At 36.9% G+C, this 14844-nt stretch overlaps 1 protein-coding gene across 1 annotated transcript; it reads right to left on the bottom strand.

Moving 5' to 3' along the window:
- Window positions 1-261: 261 nt before the first annotated feature.
- Window positions 262-4124, bottom strand: grifin (galectin-related inter-fiber protein). Its single transcript, XM_052539145.1, has 4 exons — window positions 4090-4124; window positions 2151-2230; window positions 760-922; window positions 262-645 (listed from the first exon to the last, which is right to left on the bottom strand). The coding sequence occupies exons 1-4, from the start codon at window positions 4099-4101 to the stop codon at window positions 481-483; spliced, it is 420 nt and encodes a 139-aa protein (XP_052395105.1). The 5' UTR covers window positions 4102-4124; the 3' UTR covers window positions 262-480.
- Window positions 4125-14844: the final 10720 nt, after the last annotated feature.

Below are 14844 nucleotides of genomic sequence, written 5' to 3' on the forward strand. Positions count from 1 at the left end.
TATATTTAAAATATGTATTTCTATATATGTATTTGCATATATGTATTTTTGTCTTTTTATTTTTTTATTTTAAGTTCTGTTAAAGAGGGAAAATATGCATGTTTAAAGGTTAGCCAATCATATTTTATTTATTTGTATATATATATATTTATTTATTTATTTTTTCTTAGGATGTTTTATATCATAAGCAGACCCAGATGTATTTGCAGAATCTATTTTAGTCATTGATTTTGTGGAAAAACAAATTCTGTCACCCTGATGAGTCTTTCAGACATCTTTTCAAACATCCCATTTATTCACAGATTCATATGAATATGGAGTTAAGGTAAGGCAGGTCATTAAAAATAATCACACCTTTACAGAGGATAATTATGAGTGTTGAAATGTGTGTAAACAGAAATGCAAAAAACGATAACCCACCATAAACAAACACAAGGTTCACTCCAAATGAATGATCTGTTTGGCCTTCCTGCCCAGCACTTAGTAAAAATGTTTTTTGGCGATCTCTAAAGAGGAGATATTGACATCATTCACCACTTGCACTTTCGTGACGGTCTTCAGGTCTTCCACACGGTGTTTGTACTGCATCACCTTGGTTTCGTCAATGTAAACATGGAAGTTATCACTGTCCGAGTAAATTTCAATCTGTTGAGAGACAAGGAGTCAATGCTGACTAAATCATCTTCGCTCATAATCAAACATAATTCCTGCTGCTCATGATGCTTTGTCAATAAAAATGTGCTCATGATGCTTTATCACCTGGAAAGGCTCTTCTTTCCCGAGGGGGAAGCTGCTGCACCTCTCCTCCTGCCCCCAGTGGTTGGCCATGTATGAGTTGCAGATTATATCTGACTCAGTGAAGCGTGGGTTGAAATGAAAGGCTATTTTGTCATCGCGGTCACATAGGAAATTGATCTCAAACCTTGAAAAAAACACATATGCAATAATGAACTAATCATTTTGGCCAAAACAGAACCTGAGACTACTGCTTGAAGGGCTATCATTGAGCTGAGATGAGGTACTAGCATTTGAGTATTTCTCCATCACTCTCCTACAAGTGAACGCTGAATGAGAAATGATTGAGGGAAAAATCACGTTTCCCAGATTATATTTAAGTTTGTTTCTGTCTCTATTATACAGTAGGAATAATAACTGAACAGCATCAAAGTGGATCCCAGGATGAATGTTATGAATGGAATAGCATATAACTGAACTGCCAAATACATGTTTGTCTCCTATGATTGTCACATTATTATTATTATATACTACTCATCAATTATAGCCATGTTGTTTTCATTGCAATTATTCTTTATAAACAACCTGATAAATGAGCAATTCATCAGCATGAGTTATTTATACTTCCAGATTCTTGATGTTTCTGTTTAAAAAATAAATAAATAAATAAAGATTTATACTGATATTATCACAGAAAATAAGTGAATGAGGTGGGTGTGAAAAAAGAAGAAGACAAAAAACACTGAAGATATGTAAAGCTGGTGTATTAAAACAAGCAGATTACCTTATTAAATTTCTAATAAGTGATGAAAGCAACGTTCAGTTATAAGATTCCATTTACACAACACAAGTATTTTTTATTATATATTTTTTTTAGCAATAAACTTTAGACCCAGCTAACAACATGTTCTTAAATATGTTTTCCAAATGTTCCAATTAAGTTCTGAAAACATTATTTCTGGATAATTACAAAAGTTTTTTTTTCTTGGTTAAGTGAACACTAAAGACAATATTTAAGGGAATGTCTTAAGCTCATCTCTTGGAGACCCGCTGTCCTGCAGAGTTTCGATTAAGGTCTAATTAAGATTTTCAGGATTGTTTGGAAAATCAAAGACAAGTGTGATAAAGCAAGTTGGAAATAAACTTTGGAGGACAGTGGGTTTCCAGGAGAAGAGTTGAAGATCTAGGCTTCAAACCACGTAAAACTATTAGGCAGTAATGTCTAGACAAACATTTAACTATTTAAAATTTCCATAAATTATGTATAAATGCTTTTGTGCTAACTTGTTTAGAATGTTATTCAAAACCAGGTAGCTTTGAACAAATGTTCTATTAACATCACTGGAAAAGTGTTTGTCACCGTTTGTCACCGCAAAGTTCACCGTTCCCTTTAAACTGAAGGATTGAGTCCTTACTTGCTGGCTTCTGCTGGGGTCTCTCCTTTCAGGATGATACTCCATCCTGGACATAGACCATCAGGACAGGATGCTTCAAACTGAATCACAATGAAAAAACAAGCTTCATCACATTCGCTGAATAGTACAGAATACATTTAGGGGTTTTCAAAAGCCTGATGCCTATGACAATACCGAGAGGCTAATATAATCCTAGCATATACTGTATATAGACACAAATAGAATTCACTTACAGCAAATTACATTTAATCAGCATTATTTTTACATGCAATGTTTGCTCAAAGCTGAGCATAAATACACACACACACACACACACAGTATAAACATATAAAAATCATCAAATATATTATGACATTTTAATAATATTATAAGTATTTGAGGCTTATTCATTGGTAGATTGTGGAGCTGATACAAGTGGAAGCTGATGCTGATAATATCCAGTCTGCAGAAATATAAGCCTAACAATGATCTATCACTATAATGTAGAGTATTTACGGTTCAGGCGACCCAGGGTGCTTAGGCGCTATAACTGTCCAATTACCAAAGGCTTCCATTCAGGAATCTCATCTCCGACTTCATCATGAATTAATAGACCTTTGTTTCACTGCATGCCTATCACCATTCAAGAATGAAATGAAGACGTTAAAGCAAAATTCTATAGCCTTAAGCTATCTTTGACATTAATAATCAAGCAGGATTTTTACTTTTTCATACAGATAGCTTGCAAGGATTGTGAGTGACTGATCCCATCCGTCACTGCTGAATCAAATTCCATCAGGTTTTTTTTTTGCAGTGCTGGGCATAAAAAGTAATTGCCAAATGTAGTCAGCAAAAATCCCAGTTTGCAAAATGCAAAATATACGAAGACAGCACAAATAAAAATAAGTAAAAAGTAATTAAAAAAAAGCTGAAATCTATAACCCTCCTTCATTAAAACAATATGCTCTTAGCATTTGCCAATCTTAATATTATCCTAATGAAAGCAGTTTAGATAACACACAAATGTCTGAAGTTAGGCTAGCTGGCAGAAATCAGGCAGGCAGAGAATTAAACTCAGTGATTACTGGAAGAACATTAGAGGATGACGTTCCTTTGAGCAGAAGTGAGACGTCGCCTGCATTCGCATTATCAGTTCAGCTCCATTGGCCAGCACCTGTTTTTATCTGAGACATTCATGTGTGTCTACGCTGTGCTGCATGCTCTGTTATCTGGATTATGAGCCACTTTCATAGAGCTTGGTGCCACAGGGTGAGGACTGTTTGGGTATCTGAGGGGAATTGCAAAACTAGTCACGCTTCCTGTGCTCATCAACGCTGAGCGCCAGACTCCAGTAACTGCTTGCAGAGATATGCGTGAGATTTCGTGCAGCATATATGAACATATATTGCAAGCAGCAACCAGTATCTGTGAACTAGAAAAGTGCAGATCTGGAGCTGTACCAAAAAAAACATTGGTTGTTTAAAAGCCTCTCAATGACATCGGAAGGGAAAGCAAGCTGATTTGTGGTGTTTTACAGGTAGAGATGGAGTGTTCCTTAGATCGAAACTGAGCCTTTTAATGTCCTCATTACTTTAAGTGCAGTCGCATGGAAAATAATTAAAGCGTCATTAGTTCAGCTTGCAGAAAGATAGATAGATAGAGAGAGAGAGAGAGATGAATTATGCAGAAGAGTTAAGAGTCACGCTACCATCTTATAGGAGATGTTGTGCATTTTAAATCAAATATTTATCATCTAAACCTGCCTCTGGTTTAAATGATTAAAATTAAACACTATGCCAGACTGAAAAAAAAACTGCTTTAATTACGTCAGCAACTTTCCATTTAAGTGCCCAAGCACATTTGACCATCACAGAATCTTGAAATACTTCGCTATTACTCAACATAATAAGCAAACTTGACCTGATTCTGTTTGCAGGTTAGCAGACATTGTTTCTCTTACCCGTAATGTCATCTTGTTGGCAGGGCCGTCTATTGATCAGCTTCCAGCTGGATGTGTTTTGGCAGTGAGGGGTCATTTAAAGAGAGGGCGAAACCACGTGAGGGTGAGCTTAGCAGGATCAAGGCTGCAAAATGGGCTTTTGTGTGTGCAGGTTCATGCGTAGAAAAAAGCGCAGAAATACAATGCAATTCAATAGCTTTGGCTCAGGCCACATGGGAGGCTTGTGACAGACAGCCAAAAATAACATTAGGTCGGAATCACCGGCGAAGCATTTCAGGTGCTTCACCAGTTGCAGAAGCACGATTGCAGATGTAGTATAAATCGTATATGGAAATAATGATGTGGTTAATGACCCATCGCTCATTATGGAACACAAAACATCACTATTGAAATGAATCACGGGAATTTGTTTTTTCCACCAATGGAGTATATATATTATCTGGGGGAAGGTAATGTGATTTTGATGACTGTATTTCAGCCGCCCGGGACTCCTGTAGGAGCTGGCGGAGAGGAATTGTTGGCATCAGCAATAAGTGAGTGGTGCCATGTGACTTTTTTTTTTTTTTACATGTTTTTCTGTAGCAGTGAATGATCGGCCGCTGATCCTGGGGATTAAACTACTATCCATGTGGGTGTCTGTTTGGGCTTTATAACCAATCAAATCTGCCAGCCCTCAGGAATTTCCTGTCTGCTTTTAGTCACAATGGCTGGCTAAAGCTCACCAGGGCTGAATGTTCGTCCCTGCTTACAGCTGCAAAATACTCTGAATTTCTATACCGCCTATAGGCTTTAACAATACTAGAAGTTCATGAATAAAAAATCATGGTCTAGTGCACATTATCGCTCAAATCAGACAGCTCTTCTAAGCAGAGTCTTATTACTATGGCCTTTGGAGGCTGAATGTCCACAATTACCCACTCTACTCTCTGCCAGTGATCGTATATGGTTTGTATAGTTCAGTGTGTGTGTGTGTATATGTGTGTGTGTTTACAGTTGACCAGGCGGTTATGGCTGGGAGCCCCACCCTAAACACCCTTGTCCAGTCCTGAGATAGTGGAAGGACACAACAGCATTCTGATCACATAGTGCTGTTATCTTCATGCATGCCAGGGGCTCCGTCCTGCTAGATTACATCTCATGTGACGCTGTGAGGTGCCTCTCGGGTACCACAAGCCCAGACACACAGTGACAACAATTTGCTTGAAACTGGGCGGGGGTCTAAACAGAATGCTAATATGAACTATCAACCACTACAAACAAACAAATCATTGTGACACATTGTGTCGCTACTAATGTCGGTGATAGTGACATCAAACACTCTCCGGTGAAGTCTGCTTGAGGCTTGTAGGAATCTCGAAATTAAGTGTGTGAATCTTGTGAGAAAAGCCATTCAGATTTACATAGAACGATAGAATGCTAGATAGATAGACAGACAGACGGATAGAAGAGTGTTGTTCTAAAACACAGTTGAAGGTGTTACATAAAGTGCATATCTGAATCCACACATGCATGAATGCACTGGGTCAAAGAGTGTGAAATGAATTGTCCAGTGGGGTAATATGGTGGAGGTTTGGGGCAAGGTTGTACTGTCTGATGTAGCGGGAACAAAATATCCACCACATGTCTTTTTTTAGATCAGCATTATTTATAATGCATATGGTTTAATTTGGCAAATGCAGCACATGTTACATGACCTCTGTATGTCCTCATTAAAGTCCAAGTCCAGTGTTTGTGTTGGCTGTCCTTGCTCATACTGTAAACTTTCTCAGCACAGAAAATCACCCATGGACACATCAGCATGAGCTGAAATTTCATTCTCCATTTATAACCTTACATTTTTTTTATTGAGAATCTAAGCCACAGGGGGGAAATCTGTGGAAGATAGGAATGTTTGAGTCACCAAGATAACACTTATGCTGTATTTCTCCCCTGGCAACCTTCAAATGTTCTGATGTTGTTAGTCATTAGCATTACATCAGTGGAGAGCTGCAAAGAGTGAAGCCGTTTCTGAACTTCATGTCTTGCATCTTTATTACTTGTTTTAATCTTATGAAAACTGATGATAAACTCGATAACATGCTAATAAATGCAGTGAATTTTTACATGGTAAGACTGGAGTACACACCTCATTCATGCAAGGTGTTTTTTCTTTTTTTTTCTTTTTCTTTTTTTTTTTTAAGCCCAGCATGAAAATACTGTCAATCTTAACTAAACATTAGGGTTGCGCAGGTATACAGTTCTCCAGGAGAGGGCGACAAATATCTACTTATGTACTCTGTCATACCTTTTCTGTGAAGAAAAAAAAAAAAACTTAATTGATGCTAATGACACACACGCACAGATGCACACAAACACACAAAATCAATAGAATTTCAACCTGCCTCTTTTTTTTCACTATCCTCCAATGACCTTTAAAATATGCACTTTATCTCCATAACCTAATGTTACTGTTTAGCTAGGCAGCTGAATAGGGAATAGGCTCTAATCCACACAAAAATGGAGTTTAACATCACCAAACATCAGGGTTTTGAACAAAAAAAAAAAAAACTCCTGTGAACTGCACCATCAAGCTACCAATACTCCCGCTGTAAAAAAACAGTCTTTGCTGAAGCCATATTTTGTTCCATAAATAAAAGTACGATCTTAGTGGGGCCCAACTGAATTCATCTTCCTCTTATAAACAATCTGGCTGTACTTTATGGCAGTATATGTCACAGATCAGTTTTACCCCTTCACGAAACACCCCATAAAATGCTTCTTTGAGAAACACAACCAGACATATGAGCTATACAGGACACGAAACAAGTCAAGCATGTTCCCAGATGATTCTCAAGGCCTGATTTCATCAAACCCCAGTCTGTTGTTTACATCTTAGTCTTGTCTCAGGGTTTAAAGTTCTCATTCCCAAGAGAGTCTAGACAAAAAAAGCCAAACATGCATCGACCATGTCTCCATTTTTATTCACCACTGCATCCTTATGCTGTGTCTTTGATTTCTTCATCCTGTGTGCATAATAATGAGAAGAGGCTGAAGCTTCAGCCTTGTATGCAAGCCCCCCCACCGATGTCAGCATCTCCATTTACATAATGATGCAGTGGGATTCAGCTCTCTCAGAGGCTTGTGAAAATGTGCCATATGGTGCAGATGGGACCAGACCACAGCACGACAGGGAGGGCAACTTTTTCCCACCCTGTGCTTGACAGAGGTCATACAACAGGCTGCTCTTGTGTGCTCCTCTTTGTTACAGTCAAAGCATCATGAATCATCCCACCTGTGTTGGAATGAGCCGTATAAATGATAAAGTCCCCTGTCATGTGTATAAACACGGATACGGAAAGAGTGCCCATCTCTGACTCATCTTGCATGTCTTAAATTTTGCAACCTGAACTTTAGCCACCTTCTTTCATAACCCAGATTTACAAAAGAACTCAAGTTCAAGTTCAGTTTATTTCTAAAGCACGTTTCTGCACGGACATGGCCCAATTCCATCCATTCAGAATTCTAGCTGCTGCATTTTGGACTGTTTGTAGACTAGGGATTTGGGACTTTGATATGCTGCAATAGAGGGAGTTGTAATAATCCAGCCGAGATGTAAAGGCATGGATAGCAACCTCTGGAGAACTATCATACAAAAATAAAAAGATTTTAGAGGGATTTTGGAGAGAGAGAATGAAGGCAGAAAAAAATAGAAACTACAACAGTGCTCAACTGTTCATCATATTTCAGGCAGTTATCAAACTCCGTACTTGGGGAGCAATTAATTAATTGAGAGACTTAAGGTTCAGTTGATTGCTTGCCCTGGAGTCCGAGGGGCCAAAGACAATAACTTCTGTTTTATCTGTGTTCAACAAGAGAACATTTTTGGAAAGACATGACATCATTAAGACATGCTGACAGAGTATCAACAACACTTTTTTTGTTGTTGTTACAAGCAAGTTTGCGTATCATCCGCGTAACAGTAGAGGGAAACAACATATTTCCGAAAAATATATCCCGGCGAAGAAGGTAGCAGGTGCTAAAATAGAACCCTGAGGAACCCCGCAGATTAAACAGCCTAAAGACTTGATAAAGCTTTACATACAGAAAATCTATTGTTTAAAAAAGAAAGATTTAAACCAGTTTAAGACTGCCCCAGACTCACAATGTAAATGATTTGCCTCAAAAAGTGAGGGTGTATTATATCATAGGGGCATAAAAAAGGTTTAAGTTTTGTGATAACTTATTTTACTGATTGTAAGGATCCAAGATTGAAGGTTGTACAAGAGGTGGATGGATTCATAGATGACAACACTTCATAATCTGTGACCTGTATCTGGGCCCTCAGATTTGTAACTCTGTCACCAAAGTATCGTATCTCAAGAGTGCAAAAGACAGATTTTGAAAAGAATTTATCAGAGGATTTAACACTAAGTTTATAACACAGAAAATAACTCAAATTAAATTCAAACAATAATCAAAAATAATTAAAACAAATATTCAAATGTGAAATTTTTAATAACCCCTATACTTATTTATTTATTTATTTATTTTTGATAGATTTCAAAATATACACTTAATGGACAAAAAATATGTATATATTTTTTCTCAAATACATTTCAAATATATTTTATTTATATTTTGCCTTCTATATTTCAATCCAAAAAAATACATTCACATGTCACATTTAAAGAAAAACGTTTTGAAATATACTTTCTAAAATATATCTTGGTATATATGTTGAAATAAAATATTAAAATATATTGAAAATATATTTTAGTGAGCTTCACTGTTTACAACATATATTGAGCATTTATTTAACATCTTTCTTGCCACATTTTTTTCCTTTTGCCTTATGCAACATATTTTAGGTCTTTTCCTGGACTTTTTTTTTTCCAATTGACTTTTTTTTCCTAAGTCATAATCAACAGCATATGAAGCTGTTTATAAGTATATTCTTCCCCAAAGCAATATTATGACTCAATGTTGATATTATGATCATGTGGATCTGTTTTTCACAAAAAGCACAATTTACACAAGTATGCGCTCACACGGATATACATTTACAACAGATGGACACATGCATCACTACAATAGAGTAACTAAGTCCAGATGGAAGCTATATTAGCTCTGCTAGCCCCAGCTGCTGTCTGAACATGACTATGTAAAATCCGTCAGCTGCCCTACCCTAACAGACAGCGGTCTGTTCATAGCCATGACAACAGCTCGCCTGCCTCTGTCGGTACCCTCAAAAGCAGGATCACATGTGCCAACAGAGCAAAGTGGCAAATCACATGTATCAAGCTTTCTGATTGACCAATAGGCTCCTCAGCACTGTTTGGGTCTCACTATGGGGTAAAGGTTGGTGTCCTTTGAAGATGACAGTAATCTAACCTCTCATCACATGCAAAGAGAAAGGGCACCCAGAGTAAAATTTTATTGCTTAGAGGCAGCTCTTTTATAGATTATGAGACTAAATTGAGTTCTCAGATATTTTTTACATAAGTATCAATTTTGTCTCAGGTGTTTCTTTTAAAACTCAGTTGGAGAAATAAAAACAGATTAAAGTGAGACCATGCTGACAGAGTAAAATGACAGACCTATAAAATTAATGCAGATGGCATAGCTCAAATAGTTTAGTTTTAGAAAACCTGAGTACACTGAGTAAATAAATGGCTAATATAGTCACTTGGAGTCAATGAAATAGAATGATAATCTTTGGTGCAAATTCAGACACTGCATATAGCAGAAATACCACAGATACCATCTTTTGGCAAGATTATGGAGGGAATTCAATCATTCTCTTGTATTCTGTATTGGAGAGCCATTGTAGATTGGTTATACACTAGTTATTGTGGTGCATTATGATGAATGGGTGCATTTGCAAATGTCCACTATGGGTTCGGACACCACTACAAATGAGTGTGGCCTCAAATAGTGCATTGAAATTATATAAAAGACAATTTTGGATACAGCTAATGTTGTCTTAGGTTAGCTTGCCAGCTGCCATCAAAACAACAACAAAAGCAGATGAACACTTCTGCCACCTACTGGACTGGAGTATGAAGCACCGTAACGGTGCCCATGCAATCCTACTGTTAAAATTGTTACACTATTGAGTCATTTTCACAAAACCTAATCAGGGCATAAAAATGACCAGCAAGCCGCATGTTGTAATGATGAGAGAAACAAAGCTTTTTGAAATTTTGAATAAGTTGAACCAATTGCTTTTCTAAATGATTCAATGTTTCAAAACTGATGCAATGACAACTTAGCCCAAACATGCATATAAATAGCAATGGCAAATGTTTTACTGAAAGTGAAGTCTATTAAATGCAGAAATTAACAAATCATCCAATAGCCTACCATTAACTATTATTATAGGTGCTATTTTATAAAATTTTAGACGTTGTTTTGTTTATTTTATGAACGGCTTGGCTAAATATATCAATAACAGACTAATAACTAAAACGTATATTATAAAAAATTCTAAAACAAAACAAAAATGAAGACATTGATTCATGGGTTCACAGAGATCATCACACCCTAGTGACGAACCCCTAAAATGAAAGACTATCTAAACAGTTATGGTGTAACGAAGCCCTGTTTACTATAATCATGTGACTTTGTCAGTTTGATACATGCTTTGAATCACTGGTTCAAAACAAATGATTCACACTTTCTGTCAGTCACTGTCAGCCCAATTAATTCACACAATCAGATATTTAATATATGTCTCCTTTTACGCTTCACAGAAGAAGGTGAGTCATGAGACTGTGACACTTTTTAAGCCAAAGTCTCACTTCATTCTGTGCTGTCTTGGGGAAACAATTAAGATATAAAAGAAATGTGTCTTTCCTATTGACTAAGCCATCAGGAGGACCCAGTAAAAGGGCAGCATGCCGCTCAGCTACTGTTTATGTAGAAAGCACCCCTGACCCTCACCAGGTCACACACTCTTGACTGCTCACAAATCACGAGGCCGAGGAGAGAAGGGCTTGTGTGTGTTTGTTTGTCCGCGAGCAGTACATGTGGCATGCCTGCCCCTCACAGATGATAGGCATCCCAGGGGAGACCCCCTGCAGAAATGCATTCCTTCAGCTGCAGACGCTGTGGTGAGTCTTGTGACCACAGCTCTGATCAAATACACACCCTTTGATGAAGATCTAAGCCCTCAGGAACCCTCTCACAAGCATAAAGCAGTAACTGTTCACATGTTCAGACCACTGAAGAGGTGCCAGGACTTCTGTGTAAACAGTTTATTATATGTATGACAATATTTAAAAGTATAGTTCACTCAAACATTCGGTCTTCATTTATGTTTCAAACATCACTCTCAGAAACAAAAGGTAATATGCTGATATGTACTATTTAGGTACAGAACTAATATGTACACATTAAGTGCTTAAATGTATCTTTATGGTACTAAAATGCACATTTTAGGGGTAAATGAGGTACAAATGTATATATTTGAAAGGTTACTGCCCTTGTGACAGCTTCTGTTCCTTTTTTTTTCTGAGAGTGTTATGACTTTATTAACTTGCATTATTTTGTTACGGTCGATTTAATGAAGTGGGAACTAAAACAACATTGAACCCCATTAACTTTTTTTTTTTCCTGAATATCTTTGTGTTCCACATAAGAGAGAAATTCGTACAGAGTTGGAACAACATAGTAATATATTTACTGTAACACCTGAGCAACCTCCGAACAAAAAACTATCCTCCTGGAATAAATGGTGAAGACATAAAAATCTATATTGGTCTGTTAAAAGATGAACTAGCGTAAAACAGCAGGAGATATACAGAGTGTAAAACCACATATCACATATTCTCTTTAATTTCCATTCTTTTATGAGGAGCCATAAACAGTCCTTGCTCCAGTAATAAAGGCTTAACATGGCCTGCTCAGGAACTGTGAAAGGAAATGAATGTCTTTGTTCTCGAGGAAGAGAGATGGTGAGGCACAGTTAACTTTTCTTTTATCATAAATTAGTTTATTGCACAGGTGTTTCATCTCTTGGGTAATGAAGAGTGCAAGGTGCAATATACTGATTTATATACTGATATATACTGATAATAAAGTTATAAGTGTTCCTGTTTGGTTGCTGTCTTTCTTATCTGTTTGGACCAAAGTCTTGGATTCATTATGCAAGTCAGACAATACTGCTGTGGTTTTTCACTTTCAGACTCTGTCTGCTCTGAGGTCAGCTCAAGAAATGAACAATGATGCCATTGTGGAAAACAATGATAAGGAAAACTCTGACGGATAAAGCAACACTTGACCTGCAAGCCAAAAACACTAATATCACCCTGCAGTTTGGCAGGAACAGCTAAACATTTGGAAATGGTTATTTAGTATTTACTGAAGTGTCAGATGCGAAATAATAATCACATTTGTAGGTTCGGTTGTGTTTTGTGATATTATTCTTATTTGGAACAGCTATAAATCCAACATACATGTTTGCACTCAGGAATAAAGCACAAGGTTGGCAAAAGTTTCCCTTCTATATTAGTCAGATTTTCTTATTGATGAATAATGTAAAGCTCTTCTATGCTCCCTTCTGTTTCAAGGGAATACTGTGAGGGGGAGACAGAGGCCCAAGAGGACATTTCTAGCTCATTCATTTGTTGACTTACGGAATTTGAGGCTCTTAATATCAGCTAAACAAACTCCTTCATGGTCAGGTAAGATTTACAGACCCTTGCAGTAGGAAACATGCTGTCTTCCTACTGAACCAGTAAATCCCCAAGAGAGAGAAACTAGAGAAGAGACAAGAAGAGATGAGACAGTAAAATAAGACACAATAATGAAAAGAGAAGAGAAGAGCTACATGATAAAAGGAGAGAAAAATAGAGATGAGAACAAATGAGAAGAGCATAGATGATATGAGAATAGAACATATGAGACAAGATGAGTTGAAACAGTGAGTTGATAGAAGTTAAGAAATGAGACAAGAAGATGAAATTACATTTAAATGATAAGAAAAGAAGAGAAACAGTAGAGAAAATATATAAACAACGCAGGATTTTGAGTGATGATGAAACGACAAAAGAGTTGAGATGAGACAAGACTAAATGATAAAAGAAGAGAAAATTGGAAAAAAGGTGGTATGAGATGAAGAAAACAAGAGAAGACAAAACTAATCAGATTAATAAAGGAAGTAAAGAGACATGAAAAGAGCTGACAAGAAACAATAAGAAAACTGAGATGCAATGCAATGCTCATAATTCTGACAGTCTGTGTTGGGCGAGTGAGTTGTTAGTACAGCGGGGCTGCTCTCTGTTTGCTCAGCTTTTAATGGCCTCATCGCAGAGAATGAAATGGCAGCAAGCAAAACAGAGGCCTTATGGTGCCCAGCAGGGCTCCTGCAGGACCAGGGACCAGGGGGTGGTGGCCCCCTCTTCTGTTTTTCCTTCATACTGTTTATTTTCAATGACCTCAGATGCATGCAAACTTTTTTCCGGAAGCACCGCTGTATTTGATGTTAATGTCATTTACAGATGGTAGGTCACCAGGACAGCAAACAGCAGACATTGTGGAAAAAAATGAACTGCCTTCACCAAAAAAATTATGTCAAGGACATGAAGAATGACAATTTTTCATTATGCAACATCGATTTGATTTTATTACATTTTAATAAATCTTTTGTAATTAAATAGGAATAATTTTAAATGGTTTAAATCAAATAAAATCTGATTAAACCCTCATTCAGTAAATCAAAGTTGCTTCCGCTGTTGGATAATGCAGCAAACCGTGAAGCAGAGAGTGGCAATACTTTAACTGAACTCTAAAATAAATCTTGAAAATTGCCACAATGTGTGGCACATAACGTCATGTTTGTGACACCCGTTGAGACAGTCGTAGTGTCGCCCCGACCCTCGATTTCAAGCTCTTTGATAAGATTAGGCCTCTTAAACCTGACAGCTCGACTTGTTCTGTTTCTGAAAACAGTCCACATCTGTCTCTGCCGTCTAAAGACATTGCTTCTGCAGTCAATTCCAACAACCAGTCACATAGTACTACACAAATGATTTGATCTTTCACATTACAATAACTCAACATTCTCGTATGAATATGACAATATCATGATTTTCCTAAGATAATAGCCATGTTAAATAATATACAACCTTTTATATGATAATAAAGTAATAAGCTATGAAAGGCTGTGAGATATAATGATTTTACCACTGGTAAAGTGACCATTAATCATACAATGTTGCTGATGTGAATGGACAAAAGACACAGTCTTAAATACAGTTCTGCTGTTTACATACCTCCTGCAGAATAAGCAAGATGTTAATAATTTTAACAAAATGAGAGGGAATATAAAAATTGCAAGTTATTTTTTATTTGGTTTCATCCTGACTAAGCTCTTTCAACAGATCTTTACATATAGTCCGGTTCAAAAGATTATTTGTGTAAATTCAGTTATTATTTCATCTTTGATCCCTCTTATTTCGGTAAAAACATCTTGGATAATCTACAAGGGGTGTGTAAAATTACGAGTAGAACTGCAAACAGTTAAAATCAGATTGAGCAATTATTCTAACAAATAATACAGTTCAAGCAGCATACATTAGCTGTATAATAGTATATTTTATTAATTATAAAATAATATTAATAATGTAGTCATAGGTGTGTTTTGTCGCTATTATATAAATGATCACTGGCTATGATTATAATGTAGTCTGTGCAGTGTCAGTCTAGCATTCCTGTACTAATGTGCTGTGCTGCTTTAGCCTGTGTTGAGCCGGTCTGTTTACCAGACGAGTGTAA

Source organism: Carassius gibelio, chromosome A3 (assembly GCF_023724105.1).
Source record: "Carassius gibelio isolate Cgi1373 ecotype wild population from Czech Republic chromosome A3, carGib1.2-hapl.c, whole genome shotgun sequence".
Lineage (NCBI taxonomy): Eukaryota > Metazoa > Chordata > Actinopteri > Cypriniformes > Cyprinidae > Carassius > Carassius gibelio.

Excerpts from the sequence above, each read along its gene's own strand:
- grifin (XM_052539145.1), bottom strand. Across the intron at positions 923-2,150 it reads ACCCCAGCAGAAGCCAGCAA|GTTTGAGATCAATTTCCTAT; the intron begins GTAAGGACTCAA and ends GTTTTTTTCAAG. Across the intron at positions 646-759 it reads GGAAAGAAGAGCCTTTCCAG|ATTGAAATTTACTCGGACAG; the intron begins GTGATAAAGCAT and ends GTCTCTCAACAG.